The sequence below is a fragment of the Diabrotica virgifera genome, chromosome 4, assembly GCF_917563875.1.
Source record: "Diabrotica virgifera virgifera chromosome 4, PGI_DIABVI_V3a".
Taxonomy (NCBI): domain Eukaryota; kingdom Metazoa; phylum Arthropoda; class Insecta; order Coleoptera; family Chrysomelidae; genus Diabrotica; species Diabrotica virgifera.
In genome coordinates, this window is record NC_065446.1 from 105,753,271 (window position 1) to 105,775,487 (window position 22,217).

Here is a 22,217-nt window from a genome sequence, read left to right on the forward strand (position 1 = left end):
TATTATGTATACGACACAATATAAAAAGTCTGTATGTCTTTTATAGAATCGTAAACATGAAACATCGGAAACACTTGATCATTGTATTATGATTGGCCTTAATGAAAGGTGTGTAAGTAAATAAATATCGAAAATAACAGTTATAAGAAGTAATGTCAAATTTAATTTTAAAAGTTACAGTTCCACTCACCTCCATTATTTGAATCCAACATTTCCGAAATAATCCTGTTCAATTCCATGCCCACCTCCGTAGATGATTCCAATTCCTTCTCCAAGCTCTCGATCTGGTCTTCAAGCTCATGTTTATTTTCAGTTTCCTTCTGAAGACTCAACACTTGCATCTCAAGAGTTTGCCTTAAAAGTTCTTGCTCTTCCAACTTTTGTTTCAACAGATCAACTTCCTCGGAAGGAACCTGAGTTCCTGTTGGAGCACTTTCTTGTAAGATATCGTTCTCTTTCATAATCACCAGCAGTTCTTTCTCTAATTTATTAATTTTTCGCACTAGCGGTGCCTCTCTACTGCTTTTGTCTATCAATAGATAAGCGAATAAAAATATTATACAAGATATAGCAGTTGTTCCCAAGTAGATAAGAATATCGGAGCTCATAAGGAAGACCAATTTTTCTAACATACTGTTAATTTCTAGAGTATCACAATTTTCTTCACGACTGAGGCAATAGCCACTGTTTTCCTTAAGATTAGAAGAATGATGAGTGCTCTCACGTATTAAACTATCTGCATTGCTCACTGGGGTTGAATGAGTTTCTACAGTCTCGTGTTTTTCTTTATCACCGCCAAAAAAGGAAAATAATCCTGACAAAAATCCACCACTTTCCACTAATATTGTTTCTTCGATTAAAACACCCTCGTCTAAGTTTTCCCCTAGTAGATTATTCGGTCTTACGCCATCGTTATTTCTTAATGCATTTATTTCCGCATCTGAAGGGGCATCAGGAATTTGGTTATCTTCATTATTGCGAATTACATGTGTGTCTACATTGTTTATGTCTGCAGCAATGTCTTTGTTTGGATTCTCGTTGCTATGCCAATGGTTTGAGGAATGGGTTTCAGGTGGCGGTATACCGTTCAGTGGTGTATCTGTAAATCAATAAAGAATGTTAATTTACGGTAAAAAACGATTAATTTATACAAATGCTTACACTTATCTGCCTACTACAGAGAGGGAGAAAATGCTTGCTCTATAAACCTACGGTTGAAATTATCTTTAATTTAATTTAAAAAAATCATAAATAGTGGGAGTACTAACACGATAAAAGTTGAAAACGCGACATTATAATTTTGCATTGGTATTATTTGTGCTGTTTATACAGAGTGAGTTTTATGTATGGAATGCGCCAATAGGGAACTTGCAAAAAATTTTAAATTCGAAAAAATGTTATAAATCACAACAGAACATAATTTAAAACATGTATCACAAGGTAAAAAAGTTGTTTTTGTGTTCCGTTTGGCCCCTAAAGACGATTCTAAATTAAAATTATAGCAGCTAGTCCAAAAAGCGTCGTAACATCATATTTACCGTCTGTACCAACAAAGTACCTAAACAAAATCTCATACAGGGTGAGTCACCACTAACGCGACGGAAGATTACAGCGAAACGGTAAAAGATTTGAAAAAAAATTTAATTAGTGGTTTGTAAATTGATAAAATATACAGTTTAAAATTATTTTGAAATATACAGGGTGTCCCAATAAATGGCGGCGTATCAAAGTTATATTTTTTCTTATGAAACACCCTGTATTTTATTGAATTTTTTAATTTTTCAACTAAATTTAAGTTCAAACCTTATTTTATCTGTTCCCGATAAGTAATTTGGGCAAATATTGTTTTTTAGTTGTTAATGTAGCCCGATCGCCCATTCTCTCATAAGCGATTCATTAACAATGATAATAGTCGAGGAAATGAAGCTGAAAAAATGGCAAAACCTCGCAATTTTTTCGTCCAGCATCGATTTGTACAAAAATTTGGGATTAGGCTCATTACACTCTCTAGTTCATTTTCTATATTGAGCCGTTGTACCCTTTGGGTTTTTTAAGGGTGAAAACTACCCCTAATTTTAAAAAATTATAAAATAACATTTTAAACTTTAATATTGTCAACTTTAACTATTTATTATGGGAAATAAGCCACAATATTATTAAAAAATGATTTTTATTAACGTTTCGACGCCCAAATCGGGTGCCGTTGTCAAAATACAAAAACATTTTGTATTTTGACAACGGCACCCGATTTGGGCGTCGAAACGTTAATAAAAATCATTTTTTTTTTTAATAATATTGTGGCTTATTTCCCATAATAAATAGTTAAAATTGTAAAAATGCCACAAGAAAATAGCTTCAGAACAATATTGTCAACATTTGGTTCTTATTAGTTACATAATGATTGTTTTATGCTTTAAGATATGGGTCATTCCATGAAAAATGAGCCTTGTGTGGAAAAAATTAAATTCATTTTCATTAATGGACTCTTACTTTTTTGTAATCTTAAAAGTATAAAAAACTTCGTCCAGAAATTATTTTTTCAAAAAAAAATTTTTTTAAGGAGAAATCAGACCATAAAGTTTACTTTATACATCCATAGTAACTTTATGATATTTTTTTCTTTCGGGTTGGTATTTTTATTTCATCTAATCACAGCTGATTGTTGATTGTTGTTGGATGTATGTTTGATGAAGAGATCTTGTACCATACACTCACATTTCATACATATTTTCAAGGTAAGTTGTTTACTATTTATTAGCTTCTAAAGAAAATCATACATCAATGTCCCACCCGTGACAGGAAAAGATGGAAAAGTACAAATTTCATCATTAATAAGTGAAGAGTTATGTTGAAAATTTGTAGTAGTTACTTTTAGGTTAAAATTAGCCTATTGCCACTGATTTATCATAAAAACAACAAAAACTACAATTTATATTACGAGTTTAAGTTTTGTCCCACCCGTGACAGTGTTTGTGAGTATTGATGGTTTTACCTCATAATTTTTGAAGTAGATGTTTTCTTATGAAATTTTAAGGTTAGTTCAGAATAGGCATTAACTTGACCATAACACAACAGTTAAACTCATTGTGTAACTTTATAAATTTACTAAAAATTATTATTTTTTTCCATAATGGCGAAGACCACGTCTGCAGAACGCATGAAGAAGCACAGGCAAAAATTAAAGGAAGATAAGGAAAAGTATGAAGCCCACAAGGAGAAAGAGAAGACCAGGGACAAAAAGAGGCGAGATAGTTTAAAGACAAGAATGTTACACTCTACCAAGGTATGTAAAGATTACAAAGAAAAAGAAAGACTCCGGAAACGGCTATACAGGAAAAAAAAGAGAATGACTGAAATGTCTAATAAACTAGCTGAAACATCCCCTTGTGTGTCAGAATTGGGTTCTTTTAAGAGGCCACAATCACTGGGAAAAGCGGTAAAGAGAGTCAAAAATGTGCTTCCTTTTAGCCCTAGTAAAAAATCTGCTGTCTTATGTAAACTTATAAACGAGTCCTTCCCAAAAGTGGCAAAAAACCTGTTTAATGACAAGAGCGTGCTCTCGAAAAGTTCAACACCAGAAGAGACTATTGTGTTAGTCAAAGACTTTTATGCCACAGACAGTATTAGTAGGCAGACTCCTGGAATCAAAGATTTTAAATCAATAAAAGACCCAGAAAGTGGTAAAAGAAGCAAAGTACAGTTGCAGCATATGAACATAACTGTGAAAGAAGCATTTGCGCTCTTCAAAGAAGACAATCCAACAGTAAAAATATCCAGTTTGAAAATATAATCAGCGTCTTACCACAACCAAAACCGAAATGTATGAGAAATAGCACAGTTTTTTATGAGTTTGATGTAAATATTGATGTTTTTGAAAGAGTTTAACAGATCCACTGGTTAACTATTTTCTTTGTAATTAAATACTGTGTAAAAGTACTGCTATTGACTGATTTTTCTTATTGTGTCCCACCCGTGACATTTCCATGTCCCGCCCGTGACAGCAAATAAAAATTAATTTTAAATGACTGAAATGAATTAAAATTTGCCTATCAAGAGCATTTTACCCAGATGCTCATATTTCATCAACCTGGACTGCTTTTAGTGCTGTTACTGTAAAGACTTCACAGAATTTTCCACAAGTAACACATATTGTTAAGAGGCACTTCCAAAATTTGTCCCACCCGTGACAAGAGTTTGACATCAGATATATCCTATGTTTTTTTCATCAGGTAACTAAAACTTTTTACAGCGATTAAGGAAGTATTCTTATGTCACTTATTATAGTTTTAAACTAAATTGTATTATTTTTAACAGTAATACAACCTGAAAAATAACTAAATGTTCTGTCTGACTGTCCCACCCGTGACAATGGAATGACCCATATACTATCATAATATTTCAACCCTTAAAACCACCCTTGTTGGATCTATATATAAAAAATTTACTTATCCTAAAAGAATAATTTCGGCTTGCATCGATTTACATAAAAATTTGGGATTAGGATCATCTCACCCTATACTTCATATTCTATATCCTGATTACGGGCGTTAATTATTTTTAGGGGTGTAAACTACCCCTTATTGTCAAAAACTATATAAAAACATTGTAAACTTTAATATGGGTAAAATTTGGTTAAATAATGATTGTTTTATACTTTAGGATATAATATCATAATATTTCAACCCTTAAAAACCACACTTAATAACATTACAGTTTTCATAAGTGGATATTTTAATAGATCTATACAAAAAAAATTAGAATTAAAGAATTACAAAAACATTTATTCACACAAAAATACGAATTTACAAATATGTACAAATACAAATAATTTTTTTAGTCATCTTCCAGTATACAAACTGGTTCTGTGGTATTATACATACATTGAAAATTATCCATAAGCGGACTATCCGAATTTTTCGAAAAAAAAAAAATAAAAAATTCGTTTTATAAACAAAGCTCCTACATTTTTGGTGATAAAAAGTTTTTTCAAAAATGACTTGTAGGATTTTTTAAGAGTTATAAGACTGTGTAAACTAAATTCCGTAAGATCCCTTAGTTTTTAATTAGGGTGGGTTTAAAGAGCTCGAATAAGGGTGTTTGCTCGTAAATAGAGGTTTTAAACAACTATATCTCGCTAACTGTTCACTGTAATGAAAATGTATGTACTAAAAAGTTTTATTTATTAATATAGCTACAATTTAGTAGTCTATCATTTTTTTCGTATCTCTAGTATTTTCGGAGATATTTTGAAGTAAAAGGTAAAAAATGGGAAATTCCAAAAAAAAAATTTTTAAACTCCAATTTTTTTAAAATTAGGCTTTTTAAATAAGTCAAACTTCTTGAGTGTATTGATAATACAAATGTAAAAGGAATTACATAAAGGCGAAGACCAATTTTTAATTAGGAGGGTAGTTAGGGGGACGTTTTCACTGATTTTTTTATAGAGAAAAGCAGGTACCGACCTTTTTTTGATCATAAGTCGCTTAATTTTCAGGCTAGAAACTGTTTATTATTTTTTAAAAGGTCTAACTGTATACTTGAAAAAAGATTATTTAAGTTTTCCTCGAAAAATCCAAAGTTTTTCCATTATTTTACTTTGAATATTTCAAATTATGCATTTGACGAAAAAAGCTAACTTTTAACATGCCGTATCTCGGTTTGTATTGGTCTTAAAAGTATTACAGAGAACGAATTTTATTTGAGTTACTAAAAGATACAATTTTGATATCTTCAGTTTTTATGATTAAATGCCTATTTTTCGAGGTATGTATTCTCAAAAAACCCTCTAAAAAAGTCAATTTTTTCATCGAAAAACTGTCACTTTCAAGCGCCAATAACTCGAAAAATATTAGTTTTACGAAGAAAATGTAAAAAACGTTTTTTTCTTAGAATTACTTTTTACATCGATTTACATGGTTAAAATGTAATAAAAAATTCCCACCCCCGAGATGGGTTGGCAACCACCCCAAAGGTTTTAGTCTTCAGCGGCATGATATAGAAAATGATCCTTGAACTATTCCCTAACTTCTGTGAAAATTTCAAGTAAATTCATGCTGGACGAAAAAATTGCGAGCCAAAATGCTTCATAAAAAACAATGTTTTAGAATAAAATATGCAAAAAATTATTTTGTGGAACTCATAGAAGGTTTAAACTTGAATTTAGATACTGCGTAATTTTAAAAATTATACTTTTTACTTGTGTTTTTGAGCCATGAAAATCATTTTAATAGCATATAATATATAAATCGAAAAATAAACCAAGATAGTTTAAAAACTATCAAATAAAATATGTGACAAAGCAATGGTAACGACAATGTATGGAAAAGGAAAACGAGAATAGCATAATGTAGCAAAAACGCCAACGACAATATATGGAAAAGAAAAATGAGAATAACACAGTGTAGCAAAAAATAAAAACAGTTTAGCAAAGGAAAAATATATTCATATAGGAACGTGGAATATCAGAGGGTCGTTTGAGGAATAAAAGCTAAAACACTTGGCTGCAAATGTAAATAAATACAAATTCAATATACCTAGCCTTACAAGAAACTAAGCAGCTAGGACAATTTGCTACATTTCAGAACTTTTTTAAGCGATTTTTGTATTAAAGGCCATAGCGGGATAAGATGGTCAAAAATGCCCCCGCACCGATCAGCCCCGCTACTTATGTTTTCTATAAAGGATATAAAATTATGCCCTCATACAAAATTTTAGCTTCCCAGAGGTCCTAGAACCTCGTAAATCGAGAAAAGAAGAATTTTTAGGTTTTATTTTTTTGTGAACGCAATTTTACTTTAAAAAATCTGAAAAAAATTCAAAAGGATGTATATTTTGAATACAAAACAGCCTGATTTTTTTCAGATTTTTGTAATGAAAAATGAGCCCAGGAAAAATTTTTGAAATTTTCAAAAAATTTTTAGGTTATGATAATATGATTTGGCCAACTTTTAAAAAATATTTTTTTGTGTATTTTTTGTCATTCTTTTGAATGGCACAAGCAGAATTTTAATATCTGAGCGGAAAGAACTAAAAAATTGAAAGTGTGAATTTTGTCATAAAATTTGGTATGTGGGAGTATAATAATATTTGGAACAGCTTTTCCATATATTATAATACCACATACCAAATTTTATGACAAAATTCACACTTTTAGTGTTTTTTTCAGTTGTTGTAGTCAGGATCCTAAACCCTAAAATTGGCTGTCCCGAGATGCATCTCGCGACAGCCAAAAACGGTTTTTTCAATGTTTTCGTTCTTTTCGCTCAGATATTAAAAATTCTGCTTCTGCCATTCAAAAGAACGACAAAAAATACGCAAAAAAATACTATTTAAAAGTTGGCCAAATCATATTATAACCTAAAAAATTTTTGAAACTTTAAAAAATTTTTCCTGGGCTTAATTTTCATTACAAAAATCTGAAAAATCAGGCTGTTTTGTATTCAAAATATACATCCTCTTGAATTTTTTCCTAAATTTTCCGAAATCAAACCTAAAAATTCTTCTTTTCTCGATTTAAGAGGTCCTAGGACCTCTGGGAAGCTAAAATTTGCATGAGGGCATAATTTTATTCCTTTATCGCAAACATAAGTAGCGGGGCTGATCAGTGCGGGGGCATTTTTGACCATCTTATCCCGCTATAGCCTTTATTACACGCTGTAAAATCATGGAATTTGAAAAATTTTTAAAGTGCAGTACTGATTGAAAAGAATATCAATAGCGTTGTTCTGAAGCTATTTTCTTGTGGCATTTTTACAATTTTAACTATTTAGAATGGGAAATAAGCCACAATATTATTAAAAAATGATTTTTATTAACGTTTCGACGCCCAAATCGGGTGCCGTTGTCAAAATACAAAATATTATTGTTTAATAAAATAATTAATAATAAAAATATTATACAATAATAATATTTTGTATTTTGACAACGGCACTCGAAACGTTAATAAAAATCATTTTTTAATAATATTGTGGCTTATTTCCCATTCTAAATAGTTAAAATATCAATAGCCTAATGAATAACAATAAAAATAGAGCACAACAGAAAAAAACTTACCTTCTGGTGGAGGAACTTCGATTTTCGGTGTGCTGGCTTCAGAAGGCCAAAAACCAATAACAGGTTTCTCGAGAAGTTGTTCTGCACTACTTCCTGACTGATCTACGTTCTCTGATTTCGACTTCTCAAGATTACTATATGCACCATACTTTGACTCGGGAATCGACGGCAACTGATCAACATCAGCAGATGATTGGTCAATAGTGAAATTATTATTTTCCGAAACCTCTGGTTTTACTTCGTTAATTTCAGCAGATGAATTATTATCCATGGAATCAGTCTCCACAACTTCTGGCTTCTCAACAACTATATTATCAGGTTTTTTATCATATAAAGACGCTACAATTGGAGAATAAATTCCTTGAGACCCTTGAGGTTTCAATTCCTGGATTTGTTCAGTGGGATCTGGTGTTACTGTTTCAGTAGGCACAAAAGGAAGAGGTTCGATTTGGTCCACATTGGGCAGAGTGGTAGCTTCAATAGGTAAATCAGTTACAGTTTCGGTGGATTTTTCCTCAACTTTTACTTCTTGAGGAACATATTTAACATCAATTACATTTTCCTTCGATTTAATATTCTCTATTGAACCTGATTCTTGTTTATCAACAGTATCTTCCCTATGTTTAATGCTATCTTCAGTGTTCACTCTATTATTAGTTTCAGTAGCATCTGCCTCAGTTGGACCACTGTGTTCTGTTTTACCAACATCATCTACTTCTTCAGAGCCAGTGCTTTTAACATCTTCGTCACTTTTATTTACTTCAAAACTTCCCTCTTCTTTTTGTTTATTCACATCATTTGCTGTTTGCAATGGTTCAACTCCTGATTTACTTTCTCCAGAATCCTCCTCTTTTTGTTTCGGATCATTTAATTTATTATCTCCCTCACTTTGATTAACTTGATCCTCATTAGATTCATTTTCAGTTATTTCGGTTTCCTTTGATCCACTTTGAGTAACTTGCTCTTTACTAGATTCATTTTCACTTATTTCGTTTTTGTTTAATTCTGTAGGTTTTTCTTCTTCACTTTCTTTTACTTCATTTGGTTTTATTTCAGGCTTATTTGTAGCTTCAGCAGAATTTTCTTTAGCTTCAACAACATTTTCTTTGGGGATTTCTTTAACATCACTGTCTTTTTCTACAAAATACAAATAACAGAATAGTAAAAAAGTCTTAAAAAATTCAATTCAAGGTAACACAAGATGAACAAAATGCAGAATCAGAAAAATAGAAAGGAATAAAAAAAGAAAATCACAAAATACTATTCAAAAAATTGGGAAAGGTAGCTAATCAACATCAAAGAATAATTATTAAGTTACTAGTACACTTTAGAAGACCAAAAATAATATTTTTTTCAAGAATTTTTTTCTCAGAACCTTTATTACAAATGAACATAAAACTTTTTACAGATCAATATCTAACTCTTAGAGAGTACAAAAAAATACATCTTTTTCAGTTATGCACGTACACTAATATTGTAGAGGGCCCAAAAGTCGAGGCCTCTAAAAATGATGGAGTTAATCTACTAAATCGTACTGCATTTGAAAAAGGAAGGTTTCTTACGTGACAATTTACCACAATTTGACCAAAAAATAAAAAATAACTATTTTTTAACCATGAAAAACTGAAGAAAAACGGGCAATTTTTTCACAAAATTTTTTCAATCTTCCGTAAAATCTTTTTTTGCGGAATTTTTTACTAACGGTGGTAAATTGTCACGTTTAAGAAACATTCCTTTTTAAAATGCCGTACGATTTTTTTTTTGTTTCAGAGATCCCAATCCTAAGATTAACTGTCCGCCATCGGAACTACTTTTTATCGACGCCTCGACTTTGGCGCCCTCTGCAATATTAGTGTACGTGCATAAACGAAAAAAGATGTTTTTTTTTGTATTCTCTAAGAATTAGATATTATTATGTAAAAAGTTTTATGTTCATTCTTAATATAGGTTCTGAGAAAAAAATCTTGAAAAAATGTTTATTTTTGGTCTTCTAAAGTGTACTAGTACCTTAATGGCGACAATCATTGAGTCAAAAAAGACAAGTTGATCATAAATTTTTAAAAGTTTTTTATGTATTGAATATTACCAGAATCTGATCCAGCCAACTTTTCTTTAGATTCTACATATACATCTTCGTCATCCTCCTCATCTGTATCCTCCTCATCATCACTATCTTCATCATCCTCATCGTCATCTTCATCATCTTCTGGTGATTCATCATCATTTATCCAATTTTTAATTGAAGAGAAGACTCCACCTACGACTGAATCTTCATTTTTTACTTCTGTTTCTTCAATTGGCTGAGGTAATTGTTCTGTCTTTCCATCTTCTTTAGCATCTAATAAAAACACAAAAAAAAATTATTTCCAATTTTTAATATTTGATATTATACATTAGCAAAAACTGACCTACCAGTGACTACCGGAGAACCTGAACACATATAATTAGAAGAAGAGAAAGCATGGTACAAATTATAATTGAAGGCAATGTAGTGGGCAAAACATCCAGAGGAAGATATCCAGCACTATGAACAGACCAAATAAAGGACCCTGGTTACTTATTCTCTGACACAAAACAACATGCACAGGAGAGAAATAATTGGGCAGAAATGGTCAAGCGAATTGCACAACACCATTACATCATTACGAAGAAGAAAAGGTAGAGGAGAATTATATATTTAATTACGTAGTCATATTTTAGCCTTTAGAAAGGCTAAAGGTAAAATTCAAAATTATATGTGCAAAAAGTTCTTAAAATAGCTCCTAAGATTCTCAAAGAAACAAGTAGGTGAAGGAAAGTGGTTTATAAGGAAAAATTCTTTGCAAATACGGGTTTGAACAAGTTTATTTTTTCCCTTCACGTTAGAGCCGTTGACATATCCTTGGCCTCTACAACCATCTAAATTCAATTGAAAATCATTCATTAATTGTTTTATTATCTCACATAATGAGTAGGGCTATGGCTCGATACTTAGAACCAAGCTATGGGAAGCAATGGAAAACATCGAAGGTCCACCAATATTAATAAAATCAGTAAAAGCACTCTACAAGAATAACAAAGGAGCTATCAAAACGGACAATAAAATATACAGTCCATTTAAGACGACAAAGGGACTACTACAGGACTGCTCCACATCACTTATCCTGCTCAAAATATTCCTGGAAAAATCCTGAAACCCTGTAAAAGAAAATGCGAAGGAATGGACATACCAATAAGAAACGAATACCTATATACCCTAAGTTCTGCTGACGACCAAATAGTGACCGAACAAGACAAAGAGGGCCTCAGCTTTAGATATACAGTAGACTCTCTCTATAACGAACATGGGTATTACGAGGTTTCGCTTATAACGAGGTACACTAGATATCCCATGAAATTCCTATTGAACTATAACACCTCTACAACGAGGCATATTTGGTTATAACGAGGAAAAATGAAATCGAAGAATATGTTTCTTTACCTGTTTTGGCGTGGTGATGGCCATAAATAAAAACAATAACTGCCTGTATACAGGAATGCCCAACATCTGTGTGCTTATTGAGACCAGTGCTGTAATAAATTCCAACACCGGTAATAAACTTCTTCCTCCTTGTTTATCTATCGACCGATATTGAATTCTTCTTCTTAACGTGCCCTATCAAGTCCCCTTGACGTTGGCGATTAACATGGCGAAACTGTCTCTGTCTCGAGCTATTCTAAATAGGTGTTCTGCTTTCTTTATTCCTGTCCACTCCCGGATATTCTTCAACCAAGAGGCCTGCTTTCTATCAATTCCTCTGCGTCCTTCGATTTTACCCATCATAATAAGTTGAAGTATCTTATACCGGTCTCCCCTTACTACGTGTCCAAAATAGGCCATCTTTCTATATTTGATGTTATCAAGCAGCTCGCGGGTAGCATTTGCTCTCTTAAGGACTGCCACATTTGTCAGCATAGCCATCCATGGTATTTTCAGTATACGTCTGTGCAGCCACATTTCAAAGGCCTCCAAACAGTTAATGGTGGATATTTTTAATGTCCATGTTTCGACACCATACAAGAGGACTGACCAAATGTAGCATTTAATCATGCGCTTTCGAAGTTGAAGTTGCAAGGTATCATTACAGAAGAATGACCTCATTTTTAAAAATGTCGTGCGGGCTATCTCGATTCTACATTTTATCTCTTTATCTGGATCTAGTTGTTCAGTAATATGGCAACCAAAATATTTAAAACTAGGTACTCTTTGAATTATATGACCATCAACATATAACCGTGAATCTTGATGGGCCAAACGGCTAAATACCATGTATTTTGTTTTTGAACAGTTTATATTTAGGCCAAACTCTCTTCCCACTGTGTCAATGGCATTTAAAGGGTGTTGTAATCCATTCATATCATCACTTAAAATAACTGTATCGTCTGCATATCTGATTGTATTTATCAGAATTCCTCACTTTCACACCCCATTCCAAATTATGCAGCGCTTCCTTAAATATTCTATCTGAATATAAATTGAATAACAGTGGGGACAGTATACAACCCTGTCTGACACCTCTTTGTATTTTGCATATTTCTGTTGATTTTCCATTTATGCAAGCTGTCGCTGTTTGACGCCAGTATAATTTTTCTATGATTCGTACATCTTGACTATCAACTCCTTTATCCTTTAATATTTTAATTAATTTGTGATGTTGTACTCGATCAAAGGCCTTCTCATAGTCAATAAATACAGCAAAGACGTCTTTCCTTTGATCTCGGCATTTCTGCAATAACACATTTAGTGCAAAGAGTGCATCCCGGGTTCCCAGTCCATATCTGAAGCCAAATTGTGTTTCATCCTGGTCTTCTTCACATTTATCTCTGATTCTACTGTGGATGATACATAGAAAGATTTTCAAAGTGTGGCTCATAAGGCTTATCATTCTATAATCGCTACAGTTTTTCGGACGTTGTTTTTTTTGGTAGGGTTATGAATTCGGACTTTAACCAATCTTCAGGGATATCACCAGTCGAATAAACATCATTGAAAAGTTTGACTAGTATTCCAATGTTTTCCACATTTATGAGCTTTAACATTTCTGTAGGTATGTTGTCGGGACCAACGGCTTTCTTGTTTTTTGCCAATTTTATAGCATGTAGTATTTCTGATTTTAGTATTTCTGGTCCTTCACCTTAATCTAAAATCTCCAGTTCTTCGGGTCTATCATCATTATACAGTTCATTTATATAATTATACCAGGTAGTTCGAATTTCGTGTTCGTCTATTATCATTTTTCCCGACGAATCGGTTATAGTATGTGGAGTTTTCTTATGATAAAGACCAGCTACTTCTCTAACTTTTTTAAACATATTAAACGTATCATGTTTTCCATTCAACTTTTCTAATTCCTTGCATTTATCCTCCATCCATTTTTCTTTAGCTACCTTTATTTTTTGTTTAATTAGTTTCTGTTTTTCTTTGTATTCTGTTTTGTTGTCTTTCAGTTTTCTTCTCTGCTCCATCAATTCCAGGATTTCATCAGTCCTCCATTGTTGTTTTTTGTGCCTCTGCATCGTTGTTGTATATTTTTCCATTACTTTCCAGGTACGATCTTTAAACGTGTTCCATATTTCTGTATTGTTTTCATTTGTTGAATTCTTTAGCTGATTATTCAGGTCATTTTCTATTAGCGTTTTGTTGGATGCTGATATATGTAATTTTGGTGTTTTGGGGCTTTCTTCAACTTTTTTGAGCTTCACTTGGATGTCAGCTATTAGAGGGTTATGGTCTGAACCGATATCTGCACCAGGATATGTCGTTGATCTCTTGACACCATTCTTAAATCTCTTGTTTACTACAATATAATCTATCTGATTTCTAATTATATGAAGTGAGTTATCTCCTGGTCCCTTCCATGTATATAATCTTCTTTTGTGTAATTTGAACCATATATTTGCGATTATCATGTCATGTTTTTGACAGAACTGGTATAATCTATCGCCTCTTTCATTGCTCTCCCCTAGTCCATATTCACCTGTCAGGTCAGATCTTCGTCCTTGACCAATTTTCGCGTTAAAATCTCCAATAATATATGTGATTTCGTTCCTTTTTAGATTGTTAAGTGTCTATTTTAATTGACTATAGAATGATTCAACATCATTGTCATATTTCTTTTCTGAAGTAGGGGCATATATCTGGATAACATTGACATTAAATGGTTTACTATTTAATTGGAGTATCGCTAGTCTGTGTTCACAGGTACAACAATTTTTACATATTTCTTGAATTTAGATGTTATAAATATGCCAACTCCATTCCTATGATGTACGTCATCTTCTACACTTCCAGAATAGTATAGTGTGCCTTCATCTTGTTCACATGTTCCCGCTCCAGGCCAGAGGAGCTCACTGATGCCCATTATATCAATTTTTAAGCGCTTAACCTCTTGAACTAAGTTACGATATTGCATATTGTAGGAAATTTACAATTTACGATGGCCAAATTTCATTGTTGAGGTCAACCATCGACACCTAATAAACTATGTAAGAGGCACCAAAACATTTCAGTGGTGCTGGTATGCACAATATTATTGTCGTCTGATATAACGAGATCCGCTTATAACGAGGTAATTAGTCCGCCATTTCAGTTCTTGTTATAGAGGGAGCTTACTGTATCAGAACAGAATTTACAAAGAATGGATTGGAAATAAACCTAAAGAAAACTGAATACCTGTAGTTTGTTGACATAATGTGATACATGACAAATGACCTTTTCTTAATGAATTTTTGTTTTTGTCTATTAATTATTTTTTTGAGTTATAGACTCTGGCCATGGATAGAAATAGTTTTCTTATAAATAATATTTCAATTATTCAATCAATATCTTAGGAGAAATGTTCAAAGATAATCTATTATAACTAAAAAAATAATGAATGTTAAAAATATTTTATTTTTATATCATTGCCCATCAAAATGTGGCGTTCCAGACAATCGCCTAACTTGCCCGCCCATTTATCCAGCACTGCCTTAACTACACACACCGGAAAAAATAAAGGAACACCTTAAAAATGGGACATATTTGATGTCTCGGATTTCCTAAATCAGTTGTCCGATTTGAGTGATTTTTTTTAGTATGTTATAGCCTTATTATTTAAGCATATTGGTGTAATAATATTGTTGCTAGACAGATAAATGTCATTTTATACCGGGTGTAACAATCATATTGTATTTTTTCCTTAAAGTTTAGAACACCCTGTGGAATATTCTAGCATATATAAAATATTGAAATTAAAACTCAATTGTAGCCTTAGGCTTTCTTAACATTTTCTTTATTATGGAATGGATATGGAATTTTTATTTTATTTTTCTTTTTTAATTAATTTGCTTATGTTGGATAATAAAAAAATTAGGTACTTTAATAACTAGCCACATTCTTCGTCAATACAGGGTGTTTCTAAATAAGTGCGACAAACTTTAAGGGGTAATTTTGCATGAAAAATTAATGACGGTTTGCTTTATAAATAATATATGTCCGCAAATGCTTCGTTTTCGCGATACGGGATGTTGAATTTTTTCTTTCAAACTGACGATTTATTTATTGCTCTAAAACCGGTTGAGATATGCAAATGAAATTTGGTAGGTTTTAAGAGGCGTGCATACGGGATATATCTAAAATGTTTATACCCGTATGCACGCCAATGGTGAATATAAAATTCTTAATTGTATGCCAAAAAAGGCACAATAACTACCTCTTAAAACCTAGCAAATTTCATTTGCATATGTCAACCGGTTTTAGAGCAATAAATATATCGTCAGTTTGTAAGAAAAAATTCAACACCCCGTATTGCGAAAATGAAGCATTTGCAGACATATGTTTATAAAGCAAACGGTCATTAATTTTGCATGCAAAATTGCCCCTTAAAGTTTGTCGCACTTATTTAGAAACACCCTGTATTGATGAAGAACATGGCTAGTTGTACTCTATTCTATTCTAGTTATTAAAGTACCTAACTTTTTTATCATCCAAGGTAAGCAAATGAATCAAAAAAGAAATTCTTAAGAAGGCCTAAGGCTACAATTAAGTATTAATTTCAATATTTTATATATGCTACAGTCGGAAAAATTAAAGAATACCCATGAACGAACATATAAAACACGCTGTATTTCCCTGTAACCGTGTCACAAAAAAAATTGCCCAGCGCAAATACATGTAATAATAATTATTACATGTACTTGCGCTGGCCAATTTTTTGTATGACATGGTGACAGGAAAATACAGCGTGTTTTATATGTTCATTCATGGGTATTCTTTCATTTTTCCTACTGTAGAATATTCCACAGGGTATTCCAAACTTTAAGGAAAAAACAGTACAGTAAAACCTCGATATAACGGACTAATTGGAGGGAGTCCGTTAAAGCCGAAAGTCCGTTATATAAAAATACTTTTAAAATAATTCAGACTATTTAGAAATGTGTGCTCAATATGCAATAATAAAAAGTATATTGAAATTCTTTGTAAATTAGAGCGTTTGTGGTCCACGGGGACCCCGTTGTTATGCAGTGTATCTTGGTAAGGGTAGGGTTAAGTATGTATAATATTAACAGGACGTTTTTAATTTTTTTACATTTGATCGGATTTTTTATTCGTTATATTAGTCCATGTGGTGAGACCGCTCCCGTCTGAAAAAAATTTCTGATTCGGTTTCTTATTCAAAAATGTCCCCTTTAAACAAATCTGAAGGGTGCCGGGCGGAATTTTTGGGCAGAAATTGTTTAAACAATTTTTTTAAACAAATACAAAAGATCATATTTTTTTGCTCTGGGACATATATTTTTAGATTTTTTGGGTGAATCTAAACAAGAAAGGTATCTTGTAATTTTTCTCAGAAATTGATAGTTTTGGAGTTATAGGCGATTTAAAATCTGAAAAATGCGAAAATACGTATTTTCGAGGCTTAAAAACTCATATTTATATTAGTATTTTTGAGGTTGCCACATACTTAGATTGAAGACTGAACATTCAGCTTCAAGATTCTGAAGAGTGATCGCGTCTAGCTTTAATTTATACCGTTGTTTTTTAATTGTTAAATATGCGTGTTTATCCGATTTTTTCGCCGGTGCGGCGCGCTCCATTTCAAAAATCTCCTATTTTCATCCGAAACATATTTTTTCTAGATTCTTTGGGACATTCTAAATAAAATAAGTTTTTTGACATTTTTCTCAAAAGTTAATAGTTTTTAAGTTATAAGCGATTGAAAATCCGAAAAATGACAAAAAACGCATTTTCGGATTTTAAATCGCTTATAACTTTAAAACTATTAACTTTTGAGAAAAATGTCAAGAAACTTATTTTATTTAGAATGTCCCAAAGAATCTAGAAAAAATATTTTTCGGAGGAAAATAGGAGATTTTTGAAACGGAGTGCGCCGCACCGGCAAAAAAATCGGATAAACACGCATATTTAACAATTAAAAAACAACGGTATAAATTAAAGCTAGACGCGATCACTCTTCAGAATCTTAAAGCTGAATGTTCAATCTTCAATCTAAGTATCTGGCAACCTCAAAAATACTAATTTGAATATGAGTTTTTAAGTCTCGAAAATGCGTATTTTCGCATTTTTCAGATTTTAAATCGCCTATAACTCGAAAACTATCAATTTTTGAGAAAATTTACAAGATACTTTTCTTGTTCAGAATCACCGACAAAACTCAAAAATATATGTTACGGAGCAGAAAAACGTGATATTTTGTATTTGTTTAAAAAAATTGTTTAAACAATTTCTGCCCAAAAATTCCGCCTGGCACCCTTCAGATTTGTTTAAAGGGGACATTTTTGAATAGGAATCCACAAAGAAACCGAATCAGAAATTTTTCCAGACGGGAGAGGTCTCACCACATGGACTATATCCTAAGTCCGTAAAATAGAGGTCCGTTATATCGAGGTTTTACTGTATGATTGTTACACCCGATATAAAATGATATTTATTTGTCTAGCAACAATATTATTACACCGATATGTGTTCCTTTAATTATGCACTTGTGTGTATAAAGATGATACAAATATTCAGTTTAAAAACACTTTCAATCGATCAAATCATTTATGGTTATATCAGAATCTAGGGCATAGAATAATTATTCAGGTTGGCCACTCCAACCACTATTACCACTACTGCAGCCACTAACAACAGAAGATTGAAGGGTCCATAGATCAACGAACTGTCAATACTGATGGAATGGAGAGAATTTAATGCGGCCAACATACAAGAGAGAGGTCTTAGAGAGAGACAGAGAATTTGTCAGGGAAAATTTGGGCAGTGTAATTTGAGCCCATCGTAATTTGTAACATCAGCCCTGATATCAAGTTAAAAATATGAGGTCCATTTCCCCGATTTAAGTTTATATAGGCAACTCAAATTACACAGCCCAAATTTTCCCTGACAAATTCTCTGTCTCTCTTTAGGACCTCTCTCTTATATGTTGGCCCCAATCTCACTTCACTGTTTGAATAGGATGAGGCCATTCCATCGGTATTGACAGTTCGTTGCCATAGATTCTTGCTGAAACTGATGTAAAACCTCTAGGTGATGTACCTCATAACGCCATATTATAGAGTATATAAATTATTGTGCTTGTTATCAAATTAACTTACAGAATGTTTATTTTTGATTGTTAATTAATGTTTAAAAAAATATCTATTGTGCTACAACAAACAACTGACTATTTGAACAAGAATTATAATATCTACCAAACAAAAAAAAAACATAATGATTACTGATACACTGAATAATATTACTTATTTGCTCTATGACGGATAGTTTGTACTCAGATGATAACATTTAACTAATAATAATATAATAATAAATTTAACCAAAATCAATTATCAAAGTTCACTAAAGCATAAATGCATATATAACACAGAAATCTCTAAAAATCTAAGCCATTTACTGACTAGTAAATATGACAGTACAAATAAAGAAAAAGAGAAAGTAAAATTCTGAAAGCTTGAATATACCTGATTTTTTTTCTTCTGTGGCAGGATTTTCTGAACTAGAAGTTTCTTGGCTACTTATAGTACTGCTAACTGTAGATAAAATTGGATTTTCAGTGCTGCTAGGGCTGATACCAGCAGGATCTAACAATATCGTGGTACCATCAACTACTTCAAAAGGTTCCTTTACTTTATCTGGATTTACTTCCTCTTTAAGCGTGTCTTGAGGCACAGATGGCTTTTGAGAGATTTCAGTTTCTACAACTACAGTTGGCTTTCCCAATATCTTATATTCCCGTACTAAGCTTTTGGGGATATAGCCTCTTTCCCCATTGATTTCAACACCCCACAAATCAGTTCTGGAACCAGCTTCTTTACTGAATACTTTAATGTTTGTGTTGGGCCTAAACGATAACATATACTGCTCTGCCCTGTTATACGCTAAGAGTGTTTTTGCCAAAGAAATTGGTTCTAAAATTAAAAATGACAAGACAAAACATCAGAAGTAGGTTACAGTTACATGCTATTTTCTATCCATTATTTATTCGTTAGACTTACCTGAACAGTCTTCATTAATACATAATCTCTTGTCTGATATTAAACAATGTGTATTATAAATATTAAATAAAAATACAATAAAACATATTAACTTAAAACTACACATTTTGTCATACTTTGACAATTTGCTTCAGCTTAGGCCACATCACTTGTTTTTAAAACTGTAGGTGCCATCTACCGACTGTTTTTGTTTTCCCCGTCATTAAATGTCAGTGTCAGATTATTCGATCAGCACATTTTTTGTGAGTAGCTGTTAAAAAATAATTGAATTTCCAAGATTATATTTTGTCTTGATTATTAAATCGCATAATCCTTACAACTGGATATTATTTATAATATATTTTTAATTTTTACTTTAATGCAGATAAAAAGAATGCGTTTGATCATGGCATAGCCATAGCCACCTTTACTTTACATCATGGCATATAATATTGACGTCATAGGCAACATACCTTATTGTGAGTTGCCTAATATTGGGAGTAAGTATATGGATTCTCCCTTAGAGTATGGAAAATTTTTTACCCTCTCCCTGGAGTGACCGCAACGAGAACGAAACTGAAGCCAAAACCAAGTTAGAACCAAACACGAGTGCCAGTGGCGTATCGCGTAGGCCAGAAGAAACTATATAAAACTACATAATTAAATAATATTGCTCGTAGGTTTAGTTCAATTTTCTATTTTTATTAATTACACAATATTATGCATGGCTTACATAGAAAGATTGAAACAAATAACAGTATTTTAGTATGTTGAACTTTTATACCCACTCCAAATAAAACAGGATTAGGAATTAGGGGATGTGACGAAAGCAAACTTTTTGAATTATTGATTTATGATAGATATCTTTATTTCACATAGGTCGCAAAATTTCGGCTCCAATACTATATTTAAATAGGATTTATTTTTTCGAATTCTGAGAAAAAAGTTACAGGGGTGAAAAACTAAGAGACAATTTAGTGTGATTTTTATTTTCAAAGATCTCATTCAAAAGAAACTTTTTATTTATTCTGAGGGACTTTTAGCCCTCGGTAATAATTTAGTCTTTCATTCTGCGTTTAAAATTTTCAAAAGTATTACTTTTTTCAGTATAGGGCTTTTCATTCACGTGCGTCTCGTGCAAACATCGATTTTGGCTGCCGGCCGTCGCCATTGACGTCTGTCATTGTCACTTTCATTTTGCTTTTATATTTATATTTTGAATGTTTTGAAATGACAGACTTGACTACTTATACGCTGTGAGCTCGTACGTAGAGGGGATCACAGACCATACATACTTAAGTATGTATGGTCTGTGGAGGGGATATTTATAAATTCGCGAACGCCAGTAGTGGCAAGTCTGTAAACGTTTACCGGAAATTTGACATAAATGTCAAAGTGATTAATTTAAAATTAAAATTAAAAACATTAATTATAAAAAATATTAGTTGGTCAAAGCTGTTGTATATATTTTTACCTTAAATATACCTACGTTTTAAATAATGAATTTACGTTTTTTTAATGTTCCGTAATATGTAATTTTAAATTAATCTTTAATCATAGCGCCATCTATACGATAATTGTGAAAGTATCCGAAGTAAGAAATTAATATTTCATCAATAGAACGTCAAAATGATTAGCAAAATCTTTAAAAAATCTGTTACAATTTAATTACTTTTTAGCGTTGTAAATATTAAGGGATAACAATTAAATAGTAAATTTAAAAGTTACCACTGAAAGTTGAATTAGTATCCGCCAGGAGCGACACCAGCGAAGCTCACAGCGTATACTTCCAAAATAAACCTATGTAAAATAATTAGATTAGAGATAATAAAAAAGGATCTAAATGAGAATAAGTAGATTGAATCATCTATAAATATAGTGAAATGTGCTAACATTTACATTGTACGTATTATACAGGGTGTCCGGAAAAGATTGATTATAAATTATACCACAGATTCAGGGGTCAAAAATAGGTTGATTGAACCTCATTTACATAGGCGTAACCAGGGGGGGGTTTTGGGGGTTGTAACCCCCCCCCCATTGGGATGTACTTTGAGCTCTATACGCTTAACACCATAGCCCTCATAGACCTTCCAGTAGTTGTAACCCCCCCTTTCAGGTAGTTGTAACCCCCCCTTAGGATCATCCTGGTTACGCCTATGCTCACTTACCTATATACAATAGTGCACACAAAAAAAGTTACAGCCCTTTGAAGTACAAAATGAAAATGGATATTTTTTCATATATATTGAAAACTTTTTTAGGAGAGATTTTTTATTGAAAATGGACATGTGCCATTATTATCTTTAGGCAGCAACATCTTAAAAAAAAATTAATGTGAAATTTGTGCACCCCATAAAAATTTAATGGGGGTTTTATTCCCTTAAACACCCCAAACTTTTATGTACGTTGCAATTAAATTATTATTGTGACACCATTAGTTAAACACAACATTTTAAAAACTTTTTTACCTCTTATTACTTTTTCGATAAGCTAGTGTTTATCGAGATATTTTGAACCAATCCACCACATATTTGTATATGGTTAAGTACGATTATAGAGACCTGTTAATAATCTGAAAATTTATTTATAATTTACATTTTTAGGTATATTTTGAAAAAGAAGTCATATCTCGATAAAAGGTGACTTATCAAAAAAAGACTGAAGCAAAACTGTTT

At 32.2% G+C, this 22,217-nt stretch overlaps 1 protein-coding gene across 1 annotated transcript in view; it reads right to left on the bottom strand.

The window, feature by feature from the left end:
* The window catches only part of LOC114328119 (transport and Golgi organization protein 1), a 59,128-nt gene extending 39,377 nt beyond the window's left edge, over positions 1-19,751 (bottom strand). Inside the window, exons 1-5 of the mRNA XM_028276893.2 lie at positions 19,561-19,751; positions 19,027-19,473; positions 10,139-10,390; positions 8,053-9,189; positions 191-1,099 (exon numbers count right to left, since the gene is read on the bottom strand). Of these exons, the coding sequence (XP_028132694.2) occupies positions 191-1,099; positions 8,053-9,189; positions 10,139-10,390; positions 19,027-19,473; positions 19,561-19,666 (2,851 nt within the window). The 5' untranslated portion in view covers positions 19,667-19,751. The remainder of the gene's footprint in view (positions 1-190; positions 1,100-8,052; positions 9,190-10,138; positions 10,391-19,026; positions 19,474-19,560) is intronic.
* Between the last annotated feature and the right edge of the window lie 2,466 nt (positions 19,752-22,217).